This window comes from Panulirus ornatus, chromosome 10, assembly GCF_036320965.1.
Source record: "Panulirus ornatus isolate Po-2019 chromosome 10, ASM3632096v1, whole genome shotgun sequence".
In the NCBI taxonomy this organism is placed as follows: Eukaryota; Metazoa; Arthropoda; class Malacostraca; order Decapoda; family Palinuridae; genus Panulirus; species Panulirus ornatus.
The window spans coordinates 30,629,740-30,656,285 of NC_092233.1; the positions used below are offsets into that span (position 1 = coordinate 30,629,740).

Consider the following 26,546-nt stretch of genomic DNA (forward strand, 5'->3'; position numbering starts at 1 on the left):
GGTAGAACCCCCTCAGGCCGGCTGCTGGGAAGGATCTGGATGAGTTCATTAGCGGAACGGAGCAAAAAACCTGACTACAATGTATGGGGTTATCATGTTGTTGGTCTGTTGGTGGAAGCGGTTACCAGGGAAGTGATAGAACGGAGTGTGTACACATTTTTATGGGTACTGACACTTGTGTAGGTATGACCAGGAGGCAGATGTGCGGTGGTGATGAGTGGTGATGGGTCAAGAGTGATGGGTCCAACTTGGGTGCTGTGGTTCATAACGGTGTTCCATTTGTTTCCATAGTTTCTTCTCTCAAGAAGTACCCAGATGGTAGTGTTATAAGCTCCTCTGACTATGATGTTATCATCTTTCGTGTCATCATCATTCGTAAGTTCTGTTGGTTGACGAAGGTCTGAGGAGGTTGGGAGAGGCCAGTTTTCGTGTGTTTTCGTTCCCGCAGTTCAGCGTCAGACAGGGTCCACTATTTGGTCGAGCTGGTCGTATCTGAGTTATAAGTGACAGTTGTAAGTGACAGTTGTAAGTGACAGTTCACACTTTAGTTACATCTACGATGAGGATCAATGAGGAACATATGAGAACACATCATAACTCTTCCTTGAATCGACACCATCTGACGACCAACGCCGGAGCGGGAGCAGATCACATACAGCTGCACGGGACACAGGCCATCAACACCCATGGAACCAAACCTGTTATCAACAGTCATACAACAGGCCAAGACACAGCACCACAACTCTTCTCACGTAACAACCACAACCCACGAGGACCCAACCCCTGAGGTCAACCAGAGCAGCGGGAACCGACCTGACCTCACTTACCCCCAGTCATTCCCAGGTGGCTGACCCCTTTCACCCTCCTCAACCCTCCATCACCCCGAGGTATGACCTTATGAGTCAACACACCCAGGCTCCAGCCTGACCACAACATGAACACTCTGAGGATGACCAGGTGGGTGGACCACACCTTGTCTGATGATGACCATCTGATCAACCATGAACATCACATAATCAACTATGTACACCACATGATCAACTATGTACACCATCTGATCAACCATGTACATCACATAATCAACTATGTACACCATATGATCAACTATGTACACCATCTGATCAACCATGTACACCATATGATCAACCATGTACACCATTTGATCAACCATGTACACCATATGATCAACCATGTACACCATTTGATCAACCGTATACACCACATAATCAACTATGTACACCATATGATCAACTATGTACACCATATGATCAACCATGTACACCATATGATCAACCATGTACACCATTTGATCAACCATGTACACCATATGATCAACCATGTACACCATTTGATCAACCGTATACACCACATGATCAACTATGTACACCATATGATCAACTATGTACACCATCTCATCAACTATGTACACCATATGATCAACCATGTACACCATTTGATCAACCGTATACACCACATGATCAACTATGTACACCATATGATCAACTATGTACACCATCTGATCAACTATGTACACCATTTGATCAACCATGTACACCATTTGATCAACTATGTACACATGATCAACCATGTACACCACATGATCAACTATGTACACCATCTGATCAACTATGTACACCACATGATCACTATATACACCATGTGATAAACTATTTACACCATTTGGTTAATTATGTACACTATTTGGTTAATTATGTACACCATTCGGTCAAATATGTACACCATATGGTCAATTATGTACACCATTTTGTCAATTATGTACACTATTTAGTTAATTATGTACACCAGTTGGTCAATTATGTACACCATTTGGTCAAGTGAAGTGATTTGCAAGCATTGAATTTCTACTAGTCTTTAACACATGTATAAGTAAATATGTAGTTATTTATTCATTTATCTATTTATAATTACCCCAAACCTCTTGCTAAGATGGGGTTCTGGTGTTATACAGAACGTGTTTCAAGATGTGTCAGCATCTCAAGGCGACGCTACCTTCACTAGTAGGGGAACGTGGACTCTTTTACAATGAGGAATACGTACGTACAAGATGATGCTGGCAGCCCACCACCAGGTCTGGCCCGACCTGAGGGGGGAGGCAGGTCAGGACAGGTCAGGGGACTTCCCTGCAACGAACCAGTGGGGTCAGGAAGTTAGGGGAAACTCAAGATATCTCAACACGTTACTGGGACCAGCGGGGGGCACGTCACGTGAGGCGCGCGCGCGCGTGTGTGTGTGTCGCAAGGCCCGGGATAATTTATGGTCTACGGGATCACAGGAGAGAGAGAGAGAGAGAGAGAGAGAGAGAGAGAGAGAGAGAGAGAGGTTTCTCCGCTACACTAGCTAGATACAGAGCCACCTGACCATTCCAGGTCAACAAGCACGGGCCATTACGGGTCAACTGGCAGTTAGTGTGATGCTAGGTTGCGCCTCGTCTTACCTGTGACCATGGAGGCTGAAATAAAAGCAAAAAGCAGAAATTATTAAAACCGGTTTCGAAAACATAAGAAAAACAAAAATAATAATAATAATAATAATAATAATAATAATAATAATAATAATAATAATAATAGCTCAAAACAATATAATTTATGAGGTGTCTTTTAAGATATCATTCCATTTTATTTACGTCATTTAAATAAATTATATTAAATTAAAATTATCATAGATAGTAAATTGGATTTTTAAAAATATATATAAATTTACTTAAAGAAATCATTCTAAAATTAGCGTAACAGTTTACAGAACAGAAAATAATGGAGTTCAGAACGAAACAAAAATTATCTTGAAAACAGAAATGGCAAATAAGGACGAACGCACGAAAACATGACGACACATCCGGACGACAGAACCGGACGACACATCCAAATGACACAACCGGACGATACAACCGGACGACACATCCAGATGACACAACCGGACGACACATCCAGACGACACAACTGACGACACATCTGGACGACACATCCGGACGACACATCCGGACGACAGAACTGGAGGAAACTTTAGACAGTAAAACTGAATGGTACATTAGGACGACAGCTCTGAACGACGCATTCGAACAACGACACACACACAGACTTATATATATATATATATATATATATATATATATATATATATATATATATATATATATATATATATATATATATATATCACAACCTTCGACAGGTTGTATTTCTCCACCAGACCTGAAGGTAGGATGAACAACTGGGCTGGTTGTGAGCAGACTGCCTCTGTCCCGCCTGGGAATCGAACCCAGGCAAAGCCGCGCGTGATTCATGGTCAGCCACGGTAATTCATGGCACCACCTACCACACAGACCACCTACCACACAGAGATGTGGTTCATGGCACCACCTACCACACAGAGATGTGGTTCATGGCACCACCTACCACACAGAGATGTGGTTCATGGCACCACCTACCACACAGAGATGTGGTTCATGGCACCACCTACCACACAGAGATGTGGTTCATGGCACCACCTACCACACAGAGATGTGGTTCATCGCACCACCTACCACACAGAGATGTGGTTCATCGCACCACCTACCACACAGAGATGTGGTTCATAGCACCACCTACCACACAGAGATGTGGTTCATGGCACCACCTACCACACAGAGATGTGGTTAAGGTATGTCATCAAACATTCATAAACAGTAATTATTTTCCTTCGTACTTCACGGAGGGTACTGGTACCAGCACCTACCACACGGCCGGTCCACATGTGGTACCACTAACCTTACATGGACCAGCAGAGAGGGACCAGTGGTCCACACCAGCAGAGGGAAGCATTTACCACAGCTTAGTGCAAGATAATCAACGAGGGAACCACAGCTTACAGCAAGATAACCAACTGGTCTACCACAGCTTACAGCAAGATAACCAACTGGTCTACCACACCGTACAGCAGGATAACCAAATGGTCTACCACAGCGTACAGCAGGATAACCAACTGGTCTACCACAGCGTACAGCAGGATAACCAAATGGTCTACCACAGCTTACAGCAAGATAACCAACTGGTCTACCACAGCGTACAGCAGGATAACCAACTGGTCTACCACAGCGTACAGCAGGATAACCAACTGGTCTACCACAGCTTACAGCAAGATAACCAACTGGTCTACCACAGCGTACAGCAGGATAACCAACTGGTCTACCACACCGTACAGCAGGATAACCAAATGGTCTACCACAGCGTACAGCAGGATAACCAACTGGTCTACCACAGCGTACAGCAGGATAACCAAATGGTCTACCACAGCTTACAGCAAGATAACCAACTGGTCTACCACAGCGTACAGCAGGATAACCAACTGGTCTACCACAGCGTACAGCAGGATAACCAACTGGTCTACCACAGCGTACAGCAGGCTAACCAACTGGTCTACCACAGCGTACAGCAGGATAACAGAAGTAAAGTGCCACACTTTACAGTTGTATAACCACCCCCTCGTCCACTCCACCTCCCTAGTGTTAACAGTAAGTTATCAACATAATACACGTCTCAATATGGGACACTTTACACCGACCTCAGCCGCACTACCCTGTGTGTATGTTCATCGTCGCTCTAATGTTGAGGTACACTGTAAATAGGTACCGTCCTGGTGTCATGATAGGTGCAGTGTACCGTCGGGCACGTACCGTCCTGGTGCTCATGACGGGTGCAGTGTACCGTCGGGCTGGAGGTGGAGGTAGGTGGGGTCAGTGTCCAGGTAGGGGAGCCAGTGGACGACCGCTGCCCCACAGAGGCACACAACTCCCCAGGATGAACACAGTGAATCACAGGAGGGAGAGAGTGTTGGAGGAGTGTTGGTGGTGGTGTCGGAACACTCCACCACGGACGGGGAGTCGGGCACAACCCTCACCCCCGACTGCTTAACCCCTCCAGCGGGCCTGGTGGAGGGAGGGAGGGCAGGGGAAATTAGTCATAATTCAAGGGAGGGAGGGATGGGGCAAGACCCGGCGTCCGGCAAGGTGGGCGCTGAACGCCGGGCTCCTGGTCCGTCCAACCTCACTACCTGTCACACACACACACACACACACACACACACACACACACACACACACACACACACACACACACACACACACACACCTGTTGCCCTTACCCTACCTTAGGAGAACCGTGAGGGAGACAAACTGTCTCATGGCAAATATCAAGATCGAATTTAAGTACAAGGATAGGGAAACTTTCTGGGAACTTTTCACATGGCACATTAGGCCAATGTTGGAAGACATTACTCAAGATTGGTTGCCTCACTTAACAGCAGGAGGAGCTGATGTTTACATGGTCGGAAACATGGCAACATGGATGCTACCAGAACTGAGACAACTGAGTTACAGTAAGAGGTTAAGGGTCATGCATTAGTCCACCATGAAAGAGAGAAGAGTAAGGGATGCCTTGATCATACACATTAAGTTCTAAGCCAGTTTAATGAGCTCAACGGTGAACAATTCTTCGACAGGTGGAGACAGAACAACCAGATGGCATAACATGAAGCTGTGAAGAACTAGTCATTAAAGAATGTTCACGGCACACAGCACTCCACACCTCCCTCACCATACACGACCAACAACAACAGGTAATTCAACACTGCATGTATACCAGCAAGACAGATCCACAGGTAAGAACACGTCTCTTTATACTCCAGTGTCTCATGAATGGCTCGGGCTACACCACCACCACCATCTCTCTCTCTCTCTCTCTCTCTCTCTCTCTCTCTCTCTCTCTCTCTCTCTCTCTCTCTCACACACACACACACACACACACACACACACACACACACACACACACTGCTGGATGATATAGGAAGGATTTGTTCGAGAGAAACGCGACGCTTCCACAAGATTACGAAACATTTCCTTCAAGTATAAACTTGCCTCAGCCAGGGTGGGTTCGACCCACCACCAGCACCGACAGCCAGGCTGGGGAGATACGGCCTGGGGAGCAAGCCAGACTGGGGAGAAGATCAGGTTGGGGAGGAAATCAGACTGGGGAGGTCATGCCCGGAAGAAGTGGCTTGGGGAGGTCAGGCCAGGCTGGGGAGAGGTGGGCTGGATAGGAGGCAAGTCTAGGAAGAGGCGGAATGGGGAGGATACCAGGCTGGGAAGAAGGCCAGTCTGGGGAGAGGTAGGCTGGGGAGCCCAGGCCAGGCTGGAGAGAGGTGGGCTGGACGGGAGGTTAGGCTAGGGAGAAGCGGGCTGGGGAGGAAGCCAGGTTGTGAAAAAGATGACGGTGGGGAGGAGGTTAGGGCAGGAGGAAGCGGTCTGGGGAGGAGGAAAGGCTGGGGAGAGGTGGGTTGGATAGGAGGCTAGTCTGAGAAGAGACGGGGCTGTGAAGATGAACAGATAGGAAAGAGATGTACCTGAGGAGGCGGCCGTGATCAGGGGAGGTCGGTTGGGGAGACCAGGCTGGGGAGAAGTCCAGGTTAGGGAGTGGACCAGAATGGGGAGAGGGGGGGGGGTGGTCAGCAGTTCAGGTTGGAGGGTTACTAAGGTGAGGCAGGAGGAAGGGCGTGGGGAGGAAGTAGGGGGAGGGGAGGCAACAGCAGGAGACAGGATGTGGGGAGATAACGGCAATAAGTCGGGGTGGGGAGGCAACAGCAGGAGGCAGGATGTGTGGAGGTAACAGCAGGAAGTAGGGGGTGGGGAGGCAACAGCAGGAAGCATAGGTGGGGAAGCAGCAGCAGGAAGTAAGGGGTGGGGAGTCAACAGCAGGAGGGAGGGTGTGGGGAGACAGCAGCAGGAAGTAAGGGGTGGGGAGTCAACAGCAGGAGGCAGGGTGTGGGGAGACAGCAGCAGCATGAGGCATGGCGAGGGGACATAGCAGGAGGGGGAGGCAAGGGTAGGAAGCAAGGGGGTGGGAAGACAGGAGGTAGGGCGAGGGGGAGACAGCAGGAGGAGGAGGAGGAGGAGGTGGAGGCAAGGCGTGAGGAGGGAGGGGCAGGTGGGAGGCCCCAGTGCCCAAGCAACAGTGGGGTGTATCCTAGCTACGGACTGGCCTCCTCAGGGGGAGTTAAGTGGACATCATTACCACGCATTCTTTCCCGCTGCTTCGTATTAAAAGCCTAATGTGATTTTAATTATGAATTTTAATACATGTAATGGGCCTTATGAGGCAGGTGGGTGGGTGGGTGCCACTGCCACTCCCCCTTGCTGACGTGGCACCCAGCCCAGCCCGGCCATACCACTGACATACCGGACCTCCCTCTCTGGTGCCACTAGCGGGGCTTACCTCCACCCGCCGTGCCACCTGCCTGGTACAGTGTTAGCTGCCTGGTACAAGGCCACCTGCCTGATACATGGCCAGTTGCCTGGTACATGGCCACCTGCCTTGTACAGTGTTAGCTGCCTGGTACATGGCCAGTTGCCTGATAGGGTTAGCTGCCTGGTACATGGCCAGCTGCCTGGTACAGTGTTAGCTGCCTGGTACATGGCCAGCTGCCTGATACAAGGCATGCTGCTTGGGACAGTGTTGGCTGCCTGGTAAGGCCAGCTGCCTGGTACAGCGCCACCTGTCTGGCACAGTGTTATCTGCCTGGTAAAAGGCCACCTGTCTGGTACACGGCCAGCTGCCTGGTACAGTGTTAGCTGCCTGGTACAGAACCACGTTGGGGCAGGTTCCTGGTACAGAGGTGGCACTGGTAGACCAGGTGAACAAGGTGCCTGGTGAGGCCAGTTGACTGGTACAGCGGTGGCGCTAGTGGGTGGAACCAGGGCGGACCAACCGTGTGGTCCAGCAGAGGTGTGGAAGACCAGGGCGGACCAACCGTGTGGTCCAGTAGAGGTGTGGAAGACCAGGGCGGACCAACCGTGTGGTCCAGCAGAGGTGTGGAAGACCAGGACGGACCAACCGTGTGGTCCAGCAGAGGTGTGGAAGACCAGGGCGGACCAACCGTGTGGTCCAGCAGAGGTGTGGAAGACCAGGACGGACCAACCGTGTGGTCCAGCAGAGGTGTGGAAGACCAGGGCGGACCAACCGTGTGGTCCAGCAGAGGTGTGGAAGACCAGGGCGGACCAACCGTGTGGTCCATCAGAGGTGTGGAAGACCAGAACGGACCAACACTATGGTCCACCGATGGTCCTCGTTAGCCCATCAGAGGGTGATCCTTACTAACCCCAGGTGAACATTAAGATATGTATCCATGAAGACCTTTACACCATACTGGAAGAAAAACATAAATACCAGAAGACGAGCGAGGACACCTGGTGATGGTACAGCTGTGAGCTGTGCTGCTGCTGCTGCTGCAGCGGTGTGCAGCCGTGTGCAGCTGTGCCAACACCACCACCACCAACGCCAGACACCTATTGGCAACGGGACGCAAAAGAAGAGGAAACTGTCGATAAAATTACATTATCAGGAATAAATGTCATTTGAAACATTTTGGCTGTACACACAGTGAGGTGTTTCCTCATGACGATGGTATGACCTTTGAACAACTGGCACGACCTCTGAGTACGACGATGGCACGACCCTTGAACATGGTGCGACCTCTGAGTACGACGATGGCACGACCCTTGAACATGGTGCGACCTCACGACCTCTGAGTACGACGATGGCACGACCCTTGAACAACACTGCACGACATTTGAGTACGACAGCACGACCCCGAGTACGACCTCATAAGTCTAAGGGCTTAGAACCGACCTTTATAAAGGTAAGGTCAAAGACCAAGCCATCATACCCTAGGGTCGTCGTACCGTCGTACTCAGCGGTCGTACCATCACACACACACACACACACAAACATATCATGGTGATATGTTTTTTCTCAACCCATTTGAAATAAAGGTCAGCCCCCCTCCCCCCCAGGTCAGGTAAAGTCTAGGGTGCCATCCTGCCACGTTTGACTTACTTCAGGCTACCTTTATAGAAAACGGGACTCCCGCCAAAAATATAGGGTGAACAGAGCCCGCCATCACAGGCTAATTATATTTCGCGTTCATTTGATAATGGGGGCGCTCTGTGGGCTTGATGAGAGCCCCTCACTGCTTGGGACGATGACAAAAACTATTGTGTATTTTCATTAGCGACGTAAAGTCAGGGGAGGAAGTTTGCATTATACACTTCGGGTTGCGTTCATATTAATAATCCCAGTTGGTGCCCAGGGGAGTCGCCTTTGTCTAGTTGGTCCGCCTCGCCAACAAAGTCTTGGAATATTCAAACCGGCGTAGTAGACGGTACATCTTCAATGGAACTTTGTCGTGCATTTTTTAATATTATATACGACTGTCTTGCTCTCTAAATTCCCTTCCTTCTTGAAGATGTCTTGTTCACGATCACGGGAAGGTGAGGCTCTGCTCCCGGCCCTCTACCTGACATGGATGACACCTCTGATGCTGATGTTTTCTTCCCTTTGACCTCTCCCACCTGACCCTGATCCCTAGCCCTCCTTGCGCCCCCACACACCCATCCTCTGTCCTCCCCAGAATTCCTTTCTCTCCCCATACACCGCCATAGTCCCCTCCTCCCCGCCAGCCTCACCCACTGCCCTACGTCTTCATCAGCCTCTTGTTCTACCCTCTCCAATATGCCAAAGAAACTCTCCTCCCTCCTCATAGTCGAGTAGTTCCCCCTCCTCCTCCTCCTCTTCACACCCCTGCCCATATATACCTGTTTGGGAACCCTCATACCAAACCCCCACCTCATGCCTCCCTACATCCCTACAAGGATGACAACCCCTCCCCTAGAAACTACCCTCCTCCCCCAACCACATAGCCTCTGCCACATCGAAAAAAGGTGACCCCTCACACCATAGGACCCCTATACACAGCCCTTGCCCCGCCCCGCCCCCAAACACAATCCCCGCCCCTCACCATGCGACCGCCCACACCCAGCCTCCGCCCCGCCCCGCCCCAAGATACTGGACAATGATGCGAGTATGTTGATAATGAGAGGTAGGTTGTTGATGTAGAGGCGTGCAGACGGTGAGGCCCAGTCGATGCTGGAGTGATAGTATCGACAAGCAGGCACTCACCTGCCCACCACTCACCACACACTCTCCACCACCACCACCACAACAACACCCACCCACAACACTACACAATACCCGCTACTGCCACACACCATCCATCTCCCACGACACACACACACACACACACACACACACACACACACACACACACACACACACACACACCTCAACACCTACAATGGTGAGGGACTCACCAGTGTGAGGGAAACACTATTAATGAGGGAACACCAGAACCGAAGGAACATACGGGAGAGCCAACACCAGGACCGACGGAACACTACCTGTGACAGAACACCTGGGATGAGGGAACACCATTACTAAAGGAACACCACTGCTGAAGTAACACCTGCGGTGAGGGAACACCAACATCGAAGGAACACTACTGGTGAAGTAACACCAGGGGTGAGGAGATTACAGAGATGAGGAAAGAAGATGGTTGAGGGAAGACCAGGACGGAAGGAACACCAAGGGTGAGGGATGGCCAGGACGGAAAGAACACCAAGGGTGAGGGATGGCCAGGACGGAAGGAACACCAAGGGTGAAGGAACAGTAAGGGTGAGGGAAGGCGAGTTGTGAGGGAGTCAGGGGGAAGGACTGATAAGTGACAGACGGCTTTTATCACTTGGTAATCCCGTGTGTGTACATGAGAGGGAGGAGGGAGAGAGGCTGACGAGCAGGTCGGAAGATAGAACGGGGAGGGAGAAGGGTTGAGGGGAGAGGGAAGCGAAGAATGAAGGAAGGAAGAGGGAGGAAGCCACTGACAACCGCGTGAAAGAAGACTGGACCTACGGCAGCGGAGGTACGCAACCCTCTGTCCTCCCCTCCACCCCCGTCCAGCCCAGACCTAGACACGCTCCCCGTCTGACACTCAGATAACGTCTGCCACTAAGTGAGGAAAATATGATGAACAATGCAGGGAATCCCGGCACAAGAGCAGGATATAAGAGGAGCCACATACACGATATTGAGGGTCAAATTGCTTACTAAATTATGGTCTTCGATTGATAATATGGTTTCGTGTCAAATCTTTTCCAGATGATAATTCCTGGCCATGGGGTAAGGACGGACGCTACAGACTTGATACAAAAATGAGGCACGGAATAATACCTACCTCCCCTTGTTTTCCAAAACTTGTAACAAAGGGACTGAATTATGCTGCAAATGGCCGGTTCTGGATGTAAAACTGGAGGGGCTGGTCATGCTACCCCAGGAGCTCTTGTCAACAGCACGCACCCCCTTCCTACCACTACCACCTCTCCTGGCGAGCTCCCTGCCCCGCTACTCGTAAGAAACACTTACTGTAGGTATTACTCTACCACCACAACAACAACTTGCACTACAACACTCCCAGGGACAACAAGGTTAACAACATTCGAAGGTTCTACAATTCACTGACAAACCTTCAACATGGAAGAATTCGTGACCGTTCTTCACTAATGACATACTTCAGGAGGAACTAATTATATTGTAACGAAATGGTGTTGCCGGCCTGGGGGTCAGGTGGCACAGTTCCTGATACCGATGGTGGTGAGCATGAGGTCAGGTCAGCATGACCACCACACTACACACACACACACACACACACACACACACACACACACACACACACACACACACACACACACCTCAAGTGGACCCCTTAAGTCCGTCTCGTGACAGACCAGGTGTGCTGGACGCGACCGACCACCCGGCCCGGCCCGGCCCGGCCTGGTTCTCTCGTGATCGTCAAATTCATATTTTTGACAGTTGTTTTGCCAGCGTCCCCACACGTTATGAAATATGAAGGTGTCTTCTTCACAACACACGCATACCATTATGGCCGCACCTCCCACGCCCACGCCACCCACCGTCCCGGCTCTCGCCGCTAAATACCACGTCCGCTCGGACCATTTTCCTCTGGCTGGGCCAAGGATGAAATGCTACCGTAACTTGGTCGTCAGCGACTGAACAGGAACCTTCGTGTGAGCGGTACTGTACCATAGGTACTGCTGCAGGCGGTGCACGGTGTACCCTGCCCCCGACGCACCTCACCAGGCAGCTCCCGGCTGACACACTTCCTCTTCCTCCCCCGTCTATCTTGCTATAGAAAAACTAATTAGCAAAGACGCCTCTGGGGAAATTGCACATTAAGAATCGGTCGCACAGACCACCCTGCAATACTGATGAAATCACAGACCATCATTGGGACGGACGCACGGACCCTGAGCCTGGGTTACTGGAGAGGCTACACGCGCGGATTTCTTCCACTGCAAGTGAGGCCACAGCACGATATACACACGAGGGTTTGGTCCACTGGAAATGAAGACACTACAAACTAAAGGCTGATCCACTGGAACTAAAAACATTACAGACTAACGCTTGTGCCACTGGAATTGAGGACGCTGCAAAGCAAGATTTGTCCTCTGGGTCGAAAAACACTACATTCTATGGTCCACTGAGACTAAATACGCCACTGGAACTAAAGGCGTTGCAGACTAAGGTATGGTCCACTGGAACTATAAATGCCACTGCACCTAAAGGCGCTACAGACTAAGGTAAGGGCCACTGCAACTACAGACGCCATTGGAACTAAAGGCGTTGCAGACTAAGGTAAGGTCCACTGGAACTATATAGGCTACAGATATCACTAGGGAAGACAGTTGTCCATGAATATAAAATGATATATATATATAACTATAGCCAAAGCGGCAGGGGAACACATACCTCTCCTTGGGGGATTACAATGCTGTACATGCAGGACTATAACGATAAAAATACAATGCAATCAGCAGGCGTGAACGACCATCACCTGATCACATACATTTAACGCTTACCCGGATGTAGGCAACCATTCATGATAACTGTTATTCATACCAACCACAGGTCGACCGAGTGAATAATATCATCCTTTCTTCATCACCCAACCTGACCAGACCCAGTGAAGCAGGACATGATAACTGTTGACTCCTGAGTGTTCAGTCATCATCTCAGTCCAGGTGTCGCCTGGTAACACAAGGTGGCTCCCTCACACATTACCTGGTGAGGCGTGTGTACCAGGCTCAAAGGATTTCACCTACATACAAATATCCATACATACATACATACATACATAACGTACATAAATAACGTCTTGTATGGCAAGACTGAAGTATGTGTGGCCAGGGACGGAGGTTAGTGTATGTGTGGCCAGGGACGGCGGTTAGTGCATGTATGGCCAGGGATGGTGGTTGGTGTATGTGTGGCCAGGGACGGTGGTTGGTGTATGTGTGGCCAGGGACGGTGGTTGGTGTATGTGTGGCCAGGGATGGTGGTTGATGTATGTGTGGCCAGGGACGGTGGTTGGTGTATGTGTGGCCAGGGATGGTGGTTGGTGTATGTGTGGCCAGGAACGGTGGTTGGTGTATGTGTGGCCAGGGACGGCGGTTAGTGCATGTGTGGCCAGGGATGGTGGTTGGTGTATGTGTGGCCAGGGACGGCGGTTAGTGCATGTGTGGCGAGGGATGGTGGTTGGTGTATGTGTGGCCAGGGACGGCGCTTAGTGCATGTGTGGCCAGGGATGGTGGTTAGTGCATGTATGGCCAGGGACGGTGGTTGGTGTATGTGTGGCCAGGGACGGCGGTTAGTGCATGTGTGGCCAGGGGTGGTGGTTGGTGTATGTGTGGCCAGGGACGGTGGTTGGTGTATGTGTGGCCTTGTTGTGGTTGGTGTATGTGTGGCCTGGGGCTGTGGTTGGTGTATGTGTGGCCAGGGATGGTGGTTGGTGTATGTGTGGCCAGGGACGGTGGTTGGTGTATGTGTGACCAGGGACGGTGGTTGGTGTATGTGTGGCCAAGGACGGCGGTTAGTGTATGTGTGGCCAGGGATGGTGGTTGGTGTATGTGTGGCCAGGGACGGTGGTTGGTGTATGTGTGGCCTGGGACGGTGGTTGGTGTATGTGTGGCCAGGGATGGTGGTTGGTGTATGTGTGGCCTGGGAGGGTGGCTGGTGTATGTGTGGCCTGGGAGGGTGGTTGGTGTATGTGTGGCCAGGGACGGTGGTTAATGTATGTGTGGCCAGGGACGGTGGTTGGTGTATGTGTGGGCTGGGAGGGTGGCTGGTGTATGTGTGGCCTGGGACGGTGGCTGGTGTATGTGTGGCCTGGGACGGTGGCTGGTGTATGTGTGGCCTGGGACGGTGGCTGGTGTATGTGTGGCCTGGGAGGGTGGTTGGTGTATGTGTGGGCTGGGAGGGTGGCTGGTGTATGTGTGGCCTGGGACGGTGGCTGGTGTATGTGTGGCCTGGGACGGTGGCTGGTGTATGTGTGGCCTGGGAGGGTGGTTGGTGTATGTGTGGCCTGGGAGGGTGGCTGGTGTATGTGTGGCCTGGGAGGGTGGTTGGTGTATGTGTGGCCTGGGAGGGTGGTTGGTGTATGTGTGGCCTGGGAGGGTGGTTGGTGTATGTGTGGCAGGAGAGGTGGGGAAGGGGGGAGGGGGGGAGGTTGCTGTGTCATCATGACGGGTGCAATGGAGAGGGTAGGGGGAGGGTGAGGGAGGGGCTGACCACAGCGGCAGCAGCTGCTGGCCACACCGACAGGTGAGATTACCATCACTCGCCAGCGGTTGATTATTTCCGTTACGAGATGAATAATGATGATGTGACACTTGTGCACGTGGTAACGTCACGTATCGCGTCACCCTACACTACCAACACTGGCCCCGCCTCACGTAGTAACGCTGTTATCATCCTCTGTAGGTTATGGCCTGTAACAACACCCCAGCCTCCCCCACAACCTCACCAAGATAACAAACCTCCCTCCCCCACAACCTCACCAAGATAAGATCCCTCCCTCCCCCACAACCTTACCAAATAACATCCCTCCTTCCCCCACAACCTTACCAAAATAACATCCCTCCTTCCCCTACAACCTCACCAGGATAACATCCCTCCCTCCCCCACAACCTCACCAAGATAACATCCCTCCCTCCCCCACAACTTCCCCAAGATAAGATCCCTCACTCCCTCACCAAGATAACATCCCTCCTTCCCCCACAACCTCACCAAGATAACATCCCTCCTTCCCCTACAACCTCACCAAGATAACATCCCTCCCTACCCTACAACCTCACCAAGGTAACATCCCTCCCTCCCCCACAACCTCACCAAGACCTTCAGTAATGACAGGTAAGGTGCATCGTACCCACTACGGCCACACTACCACCTGGGTAGTGTGGAGTGGTTGGTTGCCTCTGATACCATGACAGTGTGTGGTGTGGCCGCTGCTACTCAAATGTTATTATCACTATCATACTACCGTAGCAGAGTCGATTTTATGGTCATCAGTACGGCGTATCGCAAGACGAGATCCAGCTGTGACATCCTCTCCTGCGCTAGTAGTGTCTGGTCCTCCTCCCTCACACACCACGTCTGGCGAACCTTAGATTTACTCTTGGAGATCTCGAACGGTTATCAACAAAACTGGCACTGGGGTCTCGTCTCCAAACTTCCTTCTTTCAGCTTCCCCTCCTCATTCTATTCTCACATTCAACTTTCCCCTCTATAGTTGCTGTTGATGGATCAACCTCTCCTTTCTGTATCAACATTGGCGTCCTGTGGGGTTCTGTCCTGTCTCCTACACTCCTTCAGTTTATGAACAACATTTTTTCTTCAATAGATAACTTTACTCACTCACATAGTGACCACCGAAACCAACATTCCTACACTACTTTTAAATCGATTCCATCTTCCCTCGCTTGATCTCGTCACAAGGACTTCTGTAAACTTAGATCTACACAGGATCTCCCCAACTGTCCAGACGAACACTATCGCTTTCCAAAACTCCTCGCGACTTACCGCCTGTCACAGCTCTATATTCACACCAAGCAACATATTAATCAAACGTACCACAGGAACATATCATTTATCTTCGATACCCTGAATTATACTAACAGCCAAGTCCACCTCTGAGGGACTTGGATCTTGTCCACACACCGGTGATTCATCTTACTCCCATTGTACAGGTCGACACCTCCTGTACTGCTCTCATACCACGAGAGGTTTTCGCTCTCACTACTTAAGTAACAGAGTTTGTTCTAGAGAATATGAGATGATCAGCGCTCCCAACCTAAATTATCAGCCAACTTGTCCCAAATCACAATGTTGCTCTGTTTTCATTTACTTTGCATATCATTCTTATACGTTGCTTCAGTCCCTGCTCCCGCCAGCTGGCTGCTCGAGTGTCGCCGCTGTTAAGTAGACCACGTAATAATACTGGGTGAGCTACTGCGTCACATGATGACTGTGTGGCCGCTAGCAGCACACCGGTGCGCCGTTGTCATGTTTGTTTCCTCTTGTACACCGCTAAGCTTTGGAACTCTTCACCCTCTCATGTCTCTCCTGACTACTACATTTTTCAACGGTTAAGTTTTTTTTTCAGAACTTGAAGAACTTTTTGATCCTTTCTTTCCTCTCTCGCTATTTCGTTCTTCCTAGTTCATGTTGTTGGCCTCAGTGAAGATGTTTGTGTGTGGCTGGAGTGTGTGTCAGGGGAGGAGGGAGAGTGGTGTGCAGCACCACCACCATGACTACTATAGCTACGCGGCTTCTCATACCACACTCAGGTTACTGTGAGGTACTGCCACTACCACACCAACCCTGGTGAAGTGCTGCCACTAACACATCAACAGTGGTGAAGTACTGCCACTACCACATCAACAATGGTGAAGTACTGCCACTAACACATCAACAGTGGTGGTACTGCCACTACCACATCAACAGTGGTGTTGCACTGCCACTACCACATCAACAGTGGTGTTGCACTGCCACTACCACACGAGGGTATAGTGTTGCACCGCAGTACCAGTAGTGTCTCGGGTGCCACTGTCATTAATCAGTGTCAGTTATCTGCTACTATCTACACAGTGGTGTTTAAAGTTGCCACTGCCACAGGATGAGTGTATAGTGTAGTATACCCACAGATGAGTGTTACCGGACTCCCTCTGCTCGAAGTTATACCGCGAGGCTGCATCACCGGGAGGACAGTCTCGTGAAAGAACTACTCATTCCAAAGGAGACTACAGTTCTCTCCTACTGGAAGTAGTGCAGCCTTGGGCCGCAGGAACCTTAAGAAAGGTCCTCCTGGTTACCACCAGGACTCTGTCATACGAGTTGGTTTTGAGTTAATTATAAAGTGAAGCAGAGATGAGTGAGAAGGGTCGCCTCTACCGTAGATCACAGCTGTCTGTCCTCCCCTGAGCCACTGGCAGTCAATGTTGGAGAAGCGTTGGCAGTGTTGGCAATGTCGGGGGAACAGTGATGGTAGCGGTGGTGGGGACGTTATCGGTGTGGTGGCCGGTGTGGAGCAGGTGGTCGTGGCCACGATAAGGGCGGCCCGGCCTAGCCTGGTCTCCCCCCGCCACCACCACCAGCAGGAGTAACATCCACGCCAGGGTTGACGCCTTCCACTGCTTGATACGTCGGTCGGCCGTCACGCCACCTCGCTGGGACGTGTGTGTGTGTGTGTGTGTGTGTGTGTGTGTGTGTGTGACGAGGCGGGCTTGCCTGCCTGGGGCGGGGGTCACCACTGGTGCTCTCCTGACAATGTCACACGACTTAACTAACACCACAGCACCAGTACCACCACACACCATCACCACACTCCACCAGTACCACAACCAATATCACCCAATCATCAGTACCACCACAAATATCCCCACATCACCAGTACCACCACCAGTATCCCCACATCACTACACATCACCAGTACCACCAAACACCACCATCACCACCACCATAGCCTGTATCACCACTACCACCACACACCACCAGTACCACGACACTCCACCAGTACCACAACCACTTTCACCACATCACCAGTACCGCCACCAGTATCTCCACGCACCACCACACTACCACCAGCAAAATAACCATATCACCAGTACCACCACACACATCACACACTTCCAGTACCACCACACCCATCACACACTACCAGTACCACCACACCCACCACCAGTACCACAATACCCACCCGACCTTTTGCGTCACGACAGAACATGAAAAGCTACAGCAAGTCAAGCCTGGGTGACACTCCACCCAGCGATCCTTGCCTAGCATGGCAGGCGACGTATGGGTGCCACACGGAGGGTGTGGACGTGGGAGGGAGCATGTGGGAGTGAAAGGGAATGTGTGGATGTGAATGTGGGTATGTGTAAGTGTGGTAGGGAGTGTGCAGGTGTGGGAGGGAGTGTGTGGGCGTGGAGGGGATGTGTAGGGGTGAGAGGGAGTGTGAGAGCGTCTAAGTATGTGGTTACCTCTTTGTACTGTACGAGGGAGGGAGTTCTACACTCGCAGGTCGCCATATCTTGAACATTCTCAATCGTCGTACAGCCTACCAAGCTTCTGCATGTTGTCCACATTTACCACATCCTCTCTCGGTCCATTCCACTCACCCGCCACTCTCATACTGCAGGAGCACATCACTTATTTACATAGTTTTTAACAAGCTTCTTGCTTAACCTCATGTTATGTCCTCTCGTTGTTCTATTCCTACATCTCACGAAGAACTGTTCATTGTCTACAACATCAAACCGGTTCAAAAACTTAAAAGGCTGTGATCAAGTCACTCTTACTCTTCTCTCTTCCACTATGGGCAAAATTAAGGATTCTAACCTTTCCCCATAATTCAAGTCTCTTGCCTCTGGTACCATCTTTCTTACTCTCCTCTGTACCAACCTCATGAAGTGCAGGAACCCTACGCTAAGCCCAATTTATGGACCAACTATGGGGTTGATGAGAACCGGGGTTGACTGTGGACCGGCTGCCGCGACCAGGATCCCAGACCATGCGGACACGACCCTGGAAGGCCCGTGCACATGTGTCACGGTCAATGTGTAGGTTTAGAAGGAGTGTGTGGGGGTGGGAGTGGGAGGGAGTGTGTGGGCGTATGAGAGAGTGTGTGTTAGAGTTTAGATGGTAGTGTGTGTGAGCTTAAACATTTGTTAAATATTTCCATCACCAAATACTTGGAAGCTATTCTAATATTTTGTCAAAAGACAGTTTGTCTCCTCTGCTAATCTCCTAATATGGGACTATGTTGACAGATTTGGGACGATGTCAGGTCGCTAGTCCCTCTCACACACACAATCCAGAAGCTTATTTCCTGGTAGATAACATTCATATTGAGGCCTTCTTTCACAATGTCCCATCCTCATTACATTGACTCAGGTGGAATTTCATCACCCATGTAGCAGCCTAACTTCTCAGATCTACCGAGGTTCCCTTGTAAGGTAATGCTATCCTCGTCGCTTTTCACGTCCTTCATCTCCATGGCATCATCTGCTAACATATCCAGGTGGGAGGTCATACCTCCTGGCTCGTCGATCCAACAGGGAACCATGGTCCCAGAGCAGGACCCTGCGGCACTCCACCAGCGACCTCAACCTGTTCCAAGATGCCTCTGCTGACATGCGTCGTCTCGTCCCTGCCACTGAGGTAATCTATCCATCGGAGGAGCGCCTCCCTCCCCTTCTTCCCACGTGGGGAGCCAGCTTCTTAGTCAGCCTCACATGTGGTATAGTGTCACCTGCTTTCCTGCAGTCCCTTCTGTCCAACACTCAACTCACTCTCTCGTAGAAATGCAATACGTTCACTGCACATGACCGTCCTCTCTCACACTTAGGCCAATTCTACTCTGTACAAAATCATCCAATTCCTTCCTGATTATTGCTTCCAGAACCTTGCAGACCACACTCTTCGGGGAGACAGGTCTCTGATTCAACGCCTCTTCCTGACCCCATTTTCTTATACACGGGTATGTCATTTGCCGTTTTCCATTCGCTTGGCACCTTGCTAATATCTAAACAGGTGTGTCTAGTGTACCTGCACACGTCTTCAGCACATGAGATGGATCATCAGGACCCTGAGCCTTGTATGTGCCAAGACCTTGAGCACATTAAGCTGTCAATCTCTCCTGTGGATGTCTCTTTGTTCTCGAAAACCTCCACCAAGTTCTATTCCTCTGGTGCTGAGGTTACAGTGTCTTACACTGTGGGCGTGAGAGGGAGTGTGTGAGTATGGCAGTGTGTGGATGTGGGTGGGTGGGTGGGTGTGTGTGTGTGGCAGGGAATGTGTAGGTGCGGGATGGAATGTGTGGCCGTTGGGAGTATGGGAGAAAATGAGGGTGCTAGAGGGAGTGTGTGGGCGTAGGAGTATGTGGCAGTGTGTGTATGTGTGTGTGTGTGTGTGTGTGTGTGTGTGTGTGTGTGTGAGAGAGAGAGAGAGAGAGAGAGAGAGAGAGAGAGAGAGAGAGAGAGAGAGAGAGAGAGAGAGAGAGAGAGAGGGGGGGGGGGGGAGTGGGTGTAGGGTGGAGTGTGTGAGCTTAGGAAGGAGTGTGGGCATAAATGAACACTTCGTGAATGGGACTGTGTGTAAACATGTAGGTGCAGGAGAACATGGGAAGGACATGGTGGTTCATGACGAGATTATCTGTAGCCAAAACACATAGAACAGGAAGAGAAATAAAGCAGTGACTGCATGGGAGGGTGAGGGAGTGTATGGGAGGGTGGGGGAGTATATGGGAGGGTGGGGGAATGTATGCGACGGTGAGGGAGTGGGTGGGAGTGTATGGGAGGGTAAGTGAATGGTTGGGAGGGTGAGGTTGTGGGCGGTAGGGTAAGGGAGTGTATGGGAGGGTAAGGGAATGGGTGGGAGGGTGAGGTAGTGGGTGGGAGGGTAAGGGAGTGTATGGGGGTGAGTGAGTGTGAGGGAGCGTTGGTGTGGGTGAGGATGCAGCAGCAGCAGCAGGAGGCAGGGTAGGGTGGCGGCTGGGGAGGAGGGCCCATCTGGCGACGCGGCCGGCCAGGTGCGAGCCAGAAACAAAAGAGTCGCGCTATTCCTAACGTCTCCCCGTCCCCCCTACTCCCTCCTCACTTCCCCTCTCCCACTTCAACTCCCCTCTCTCCCTCTCCACTCTTTCATGTTTTTCATACATATTTTTTTTTTGCCTTTATATGACGTAATATCCAAACAAACGTTCTTCCGTTAGAGTTTGCGTGGGCCAGACGCCAACGCTTACTGTACGACAACACGAAATACGCGACGCGTCCAGACGTACGACACAGATTGACACACACACACACACACACACACACACACACACACACACACACACACACATGGATACACACACACACACACACACACACACACACACACACACACACACACACACATTCATCACAGTCCTATACACTGATCCTGGAGGAACTTACGGAAGTTTTGAGAGCAAGAACCACCACCCCTACACCCGACCACCCCAGCCCCTCAGCTACCCCCATATCACCCCTACACCTACCCACCCCAGCCCCTCATCCACCCCCACATCACCCCCTAACTTCTTCCCTCCCCTACTGGAGCGGAGGCGTCCGAACCCTCCTGGGCTGGGTGTGGGAAATGCCTCATCACGGCTAATGACAACCTCCATCATTTCGACTACAAACACTCGGACAGAAAGAACATGGCGGTACAGGCCAGAGATACTACAGGCCAGGGATGTTCCAGAACACGGAGCTACAGGCCAGGGATGTTCCAGAACACGGAGCTACAAGCCAGGAATGTTCCAGAACACGGTACTACAGGCCATAGATGTTCTAGAACACGATACTACAGGCCAGGGATGTTCCAGAACACGGTACTACAGGCCAGGGATGTTCCAGAACACGATACTACAGGCCATGGATGTTCAGAACACGGTACTACAGGCCAGAGATGTTTTAGAACACGATAATACAGGCCAGGGATGTTCAGAACACGGTACTACAGGCCAGGGATGTTCAGAACACGGTACTACAGGCCAGGGATGTTCAGAACACGGTACTACAGGCCAGGGATGTTCCAGAACACGATACTACAGGCCAGGGATGTTCCAGAACACGATACTACAGGCCAGGGATGTTCCAGAACACGATACTACAGGCCATGGATGTTACAGGCCAGAGATGTTTTAGAACACGATACTACAGGCCAGGGATGTTCAGAACACGGTACTACAGGCCAGGGATGTTCCAGAACACGATACTACAGGCCAGGGATGTTCAGAACACGGTACTACAGGCCAGGGATGTTCCAGAACACGATACTACAGGCCAGGGATGTTCAGAACACGGTACTACAGGCCAGGGATGTTCAGAACACGGTACTACAGGCCAGGGATGTTCAGAACACGGTACTACAGGCCAGGGATGTTCCAGAACACGATACTACAGGCCAGGGATGTTCAGAACACGGTACTACAGGCCAGGGATGTTCCAGAACACGATACTACAGGCCAGGGATGTTCAGAACACGGTACTACAGGCCAGGGATGTTCAGAACACGGTACTACAGGCCAGGGATGTTCAGAACACGGTACTACAGGCCAGGGATGTTCAGAACACGGTACTACAGGCCAGGGATGTTCAGAACACGGTACTACAGGCCAGGGATGTTCAGAACACGGTACTACAGGCCAGGGATGTTCAGAACACGGTACTACAGGCCAGGGATGTTCAGAACACGGTACTACAGGCCAGGGATGTTCAGAACACGGTACTACAGGCCAGGGATGTTCCAGAACACGATACTACAGGCCAGGGATGTTCAGAACACGGTACTACAGGCCAGGGATGTTCCAGAACACGATACTACAGGCCAGGGATGTTCCAGAACACGATACTACAGGCCAGGGATGTTCCAGAACACGATACTACAGGCCAGGGATGTTCAGAACACGGTACTACAGGCCAGGGATGTTCCAGAACACGATACTACAGGCCAGGGATGTTCAGAACACGGTACTACAGGCCAGGGATGTTCCAGAACACGATACTACAGGCCAGGGATGTTCAGAACACGGTACTACAGGCCAGGGATGTTCAGAACACGGTACTACAGGCCAGGGATGTTCAGAACACGGTACTACAGGCCAGGGATGTTCAGAACACGGTACTACAGGCCAGGGATGTTCCAGAACACGATACTACAGGCCAGGGATGTTCAGAACACGGTACTACAGGCCAGGGATGTTCCAGAACACGATACTACAGGCCAGGGATGTTCCAGAACACGATACTACAGGCCAGGGATGTTCCAGAACACGATACTACAGGCCAGGGATGTTCCAGAACACGATACTACAGGCCAGGGATGTTCCAGAACACGATACTACAGGCCAGGGATGTTCAGAACACGGTACTACAGGCCAGGGATGTTCAGAACACGGTACTACAGGCCAGGGATGTTCCAGAACACGATACTACAGGCCAGGGATGTTCCAGAACACGATACTACAGGCCAGGGATGTTCCAGAACACGATACTACAGGCCAGGGATGTTCAGAACACGGTACTACAGGCCAGGGATGTTCCAGAACACGATACTACAGGCCAGGGATGTTCAGAACACGGTACTACAGGCCAGGGATGTTCCAGAACACGATACTACAGGCCAGGGATGTTCCAGAACACGATACTACAGGCCAGGGATGTTCAGAACACGGTACTACAGGCCAGGGATGTTCAGAACACGGTACTACAGGCCAGGGATGTTCAGAACACGGTACTACAGGCCAGGGATGTTCAGAACACGGTACTACAGGCCAGGGATGTTCAGAACACGGTACTACAGGCCAGGGATGTTCAGAACACGGTACTACAGGCCAGGGATGTTCAGAACACGGTACTACAGGCCAGGGATGTTCCAGAACACGATACTACAGGCCAGGGATGTTCCAGAACACGATACTACAGGCCAGGGATGTTCCAGAACACGATACTACAGGCCAGGGATGTTCCAGAACACGATACTACAGGCCAGGGATGTTCAGAACACGGTACTACAGGCCAGGGATGTTCAGAACACGGTACTACAGGCCAGGGATGTTCCAGAACACGATACTACAGGCCAGGGATGTTCAGAACACGGTACTACAGGCCAGGGATGTTCCAGAACACGATACTACAGGCCAGGGATGTTCAGAACACGGTACTACAGGCCAGGGATGTTCAGAACACGGTACTACAGGCCAGGGATGTTCAGAACACGGTACTACAGGCCAGGGATGTTCAGAACACGGTACTACAGGCCAGGGATGTTCAGAACACGGTACTACAGGCCAGGGATGTTCCAGAACACGATACTACAGGCCAGGGATGTTCCAGAACACGATACTACAGGCCAGGGATGTTCAGAACACGGTACTACAGGCCAGGGATGTTCCAGAACACGATACTACAGGCCAGGGATGTTCAGAACACGGTACTACAGGCCAGGGATGTTCCAGAACACGATACTACAGGCCAGGGATGTTCAGAACACGGTACTACAGGCCAGGGATGTTCAGAACACGGTACTACAGGCCAGGGATGTTCAGAACACGGTACTACAGGCCAGGGATGTTCCAGAACACGATACTACAGGCCAGGGATGTTCCAGAACACGATACTACAGGCCAGGGATGTTCCAGAACACGATACTACAGGCCAGGGATGTTCCAGAACACGATACTACAGGCCAGGGATGTTCCAGAACACGATACTACAGGCCAGGGATGTTCCAGAACACGATACTACAGGCCAGGGATGTTCAGAACACGGTACTACAGGCCAGGGATGTTCCAGAACACGATACTACAGGCCAGGGATGTTCAGAACACGGTACTACAGGCCAGGGATGTTCAGAACACGGTACTACAGGCCAGGGATGTTCCAGAACACGATACTACAGGCCAGGGATGTTCCAGAACACGATACTACAGGCCAGGGATGTTCAGAACACGGTACTACAGGCCAGGGATGTTCAGAACACGGTACTACAGGCCAGGGATGTTCCAGAACACGATACTACAGGCCAGGGATGTTCCAGAACACGATACTACAGGCCAGGGATGTTCCAGAACACGATACTACAGGCCAGGGATGTTCCAGAACACGATACTACAGGCCAGGGATGTTCAGAACACGGTACTACAGGCCAGGGATGTTCAGAACACGGTACTACAGGCCAGGGATGTTCCAGAACACGATACTACAGGCCAGGGATGTTCAGAACACGGTACTACAGGCCAGGGATGTTCAGAACACGGTACTACAGGCCAGGGATGTTCCAGAACACGATACTACAGGCCAGGGATGTTCAGAACACGGTACTACAGGCCAGGGATGTTCAGAACACGGTACTACAGGCCAGGGATGTTCAGAACACGGTACTACAGGCCAGGGATGTTCAGAACACGGTACTACAGGCCAGGGATGTTCAGAACACGGTACTACAGGCCAGGGATGTTCAGAACACGGTACTACAGGCCAGGGATGTTCAGAACACGGTACTACAGGCCAGGGATGTTCAGAACACGGTACTACAGGCCAGGGATGTTCCAGAACACGATACTACAGGCCAGGGATGTTCAGAACACGGTACTACAGGCCAGGGATGTTCCAGAACACGATACTACAGGCCAGGGATGTTCAGAACACGGTACTACAGGCCAGGGATGTTCCAGAACACGATACTACAGGCCAGGGATGTTCAGAACACGGTACTACAGGCCAGGGATGTTCAGAACACGGTACTACAGGCCAGGGATGTTCCAGAACACGATACTACAGGCCAGGGATGTTCCAGAACACGATACTACAGGCCAGGGATGTTCCAGAACACGATACTACAGGCCAGGGATGTTCAGAACACGGTACTACAGGCCAGGGATGTTCCAGAACACGATACTACAGGCCAGGGATGTTCAGAACACGGTACTACAGGCCAGGGATGTTCCAGAACACGATACTACAGGCCAGGGATGTTCCAGAACACGATACTACAGGCCAGGGATGTTCAGAACACGGTACTACAGGCCAGGGATGTTCAGAACACGGTACTACAGGCCAGGGATGTTCCAGAACACGATACTACAGGCCAGGGATGTTCAGAACACGGTACTACAGGCCAGGGATGTTCCAGAACACGATACTACAGGCCAGGGATGTTCAGAACACGGTACTACAGGCCAGGGATGTTCAGAACACGGTACTACAGGCCAGGGATGTTCAGAACACGGTACTACAGGCCAGGGATGTTCAGAACACGGTACTACAGGCCAGGGATGTTCAGAACACGGTACTACAGGCCAGGGATGTTCCAGAACACGATACTACAGGCCAGGGATGTTCCAGAACACGATACTACAGGCCAGGGATGTTCCAGAACACGATACTACAGGCCAGGGATGTTCCAGAACACGATACTACAGGCCAGGGATGTTCAGAACACGGTACTACAGGCCAGGGATGTTCAGAACACGGTACTACAGGCCAGGGATGTTCCAGAACACGATACTACAGGCCAGGGATGTTCAGAACACGGTACTACAGGCCAGGGATGTTCCAGAACACGATACTACAGGCCAGGGATGTTCAGAACACGGTACTACAGGCCAGGGATGTTCCAGAACACGATACTACAGGCCAGGGATGTTCAGAACACGGTACTACAGGCCAGGGATGTTCCAGAACACGATACTACAGGCCAGGGATGTTCAGAACACGGTACTACAGGCCA

At 51.3% G+C, this 26,546-nt stretch overlaps 1 protein-coding gene across 27 annotated transcripts in view; it reads right to left on the reverse strand.

Annotated features, from left to right (window-relative positions):
• Positions 1-26,546, reverse strand: part of LOC139750871 (one cut domain family member 2-like) — a 636,939-nt gene that overhangs the window by 465,363 nt on the left and 145,030 nt on the right. For 17 of the 27 annotated variants that reach the window (XM_071665708.1, XM_071665712.1, XM_071665710.1 and 14 more), the window contains exon 2: positions 2,456-2,470. The exons of the other annotated variants lie outside the window; for them this stretch is intronic. In XM_071665708.1, coding sequence (XP_071521809.1) covers positions 2,456-2,470 — 15 coding nt within the window. The remainder of the gene's footprint in view (positions 1-2,455; positions 2,471-26,546) is intronic. 27 annotated transcript variants of the gene reach the window in all.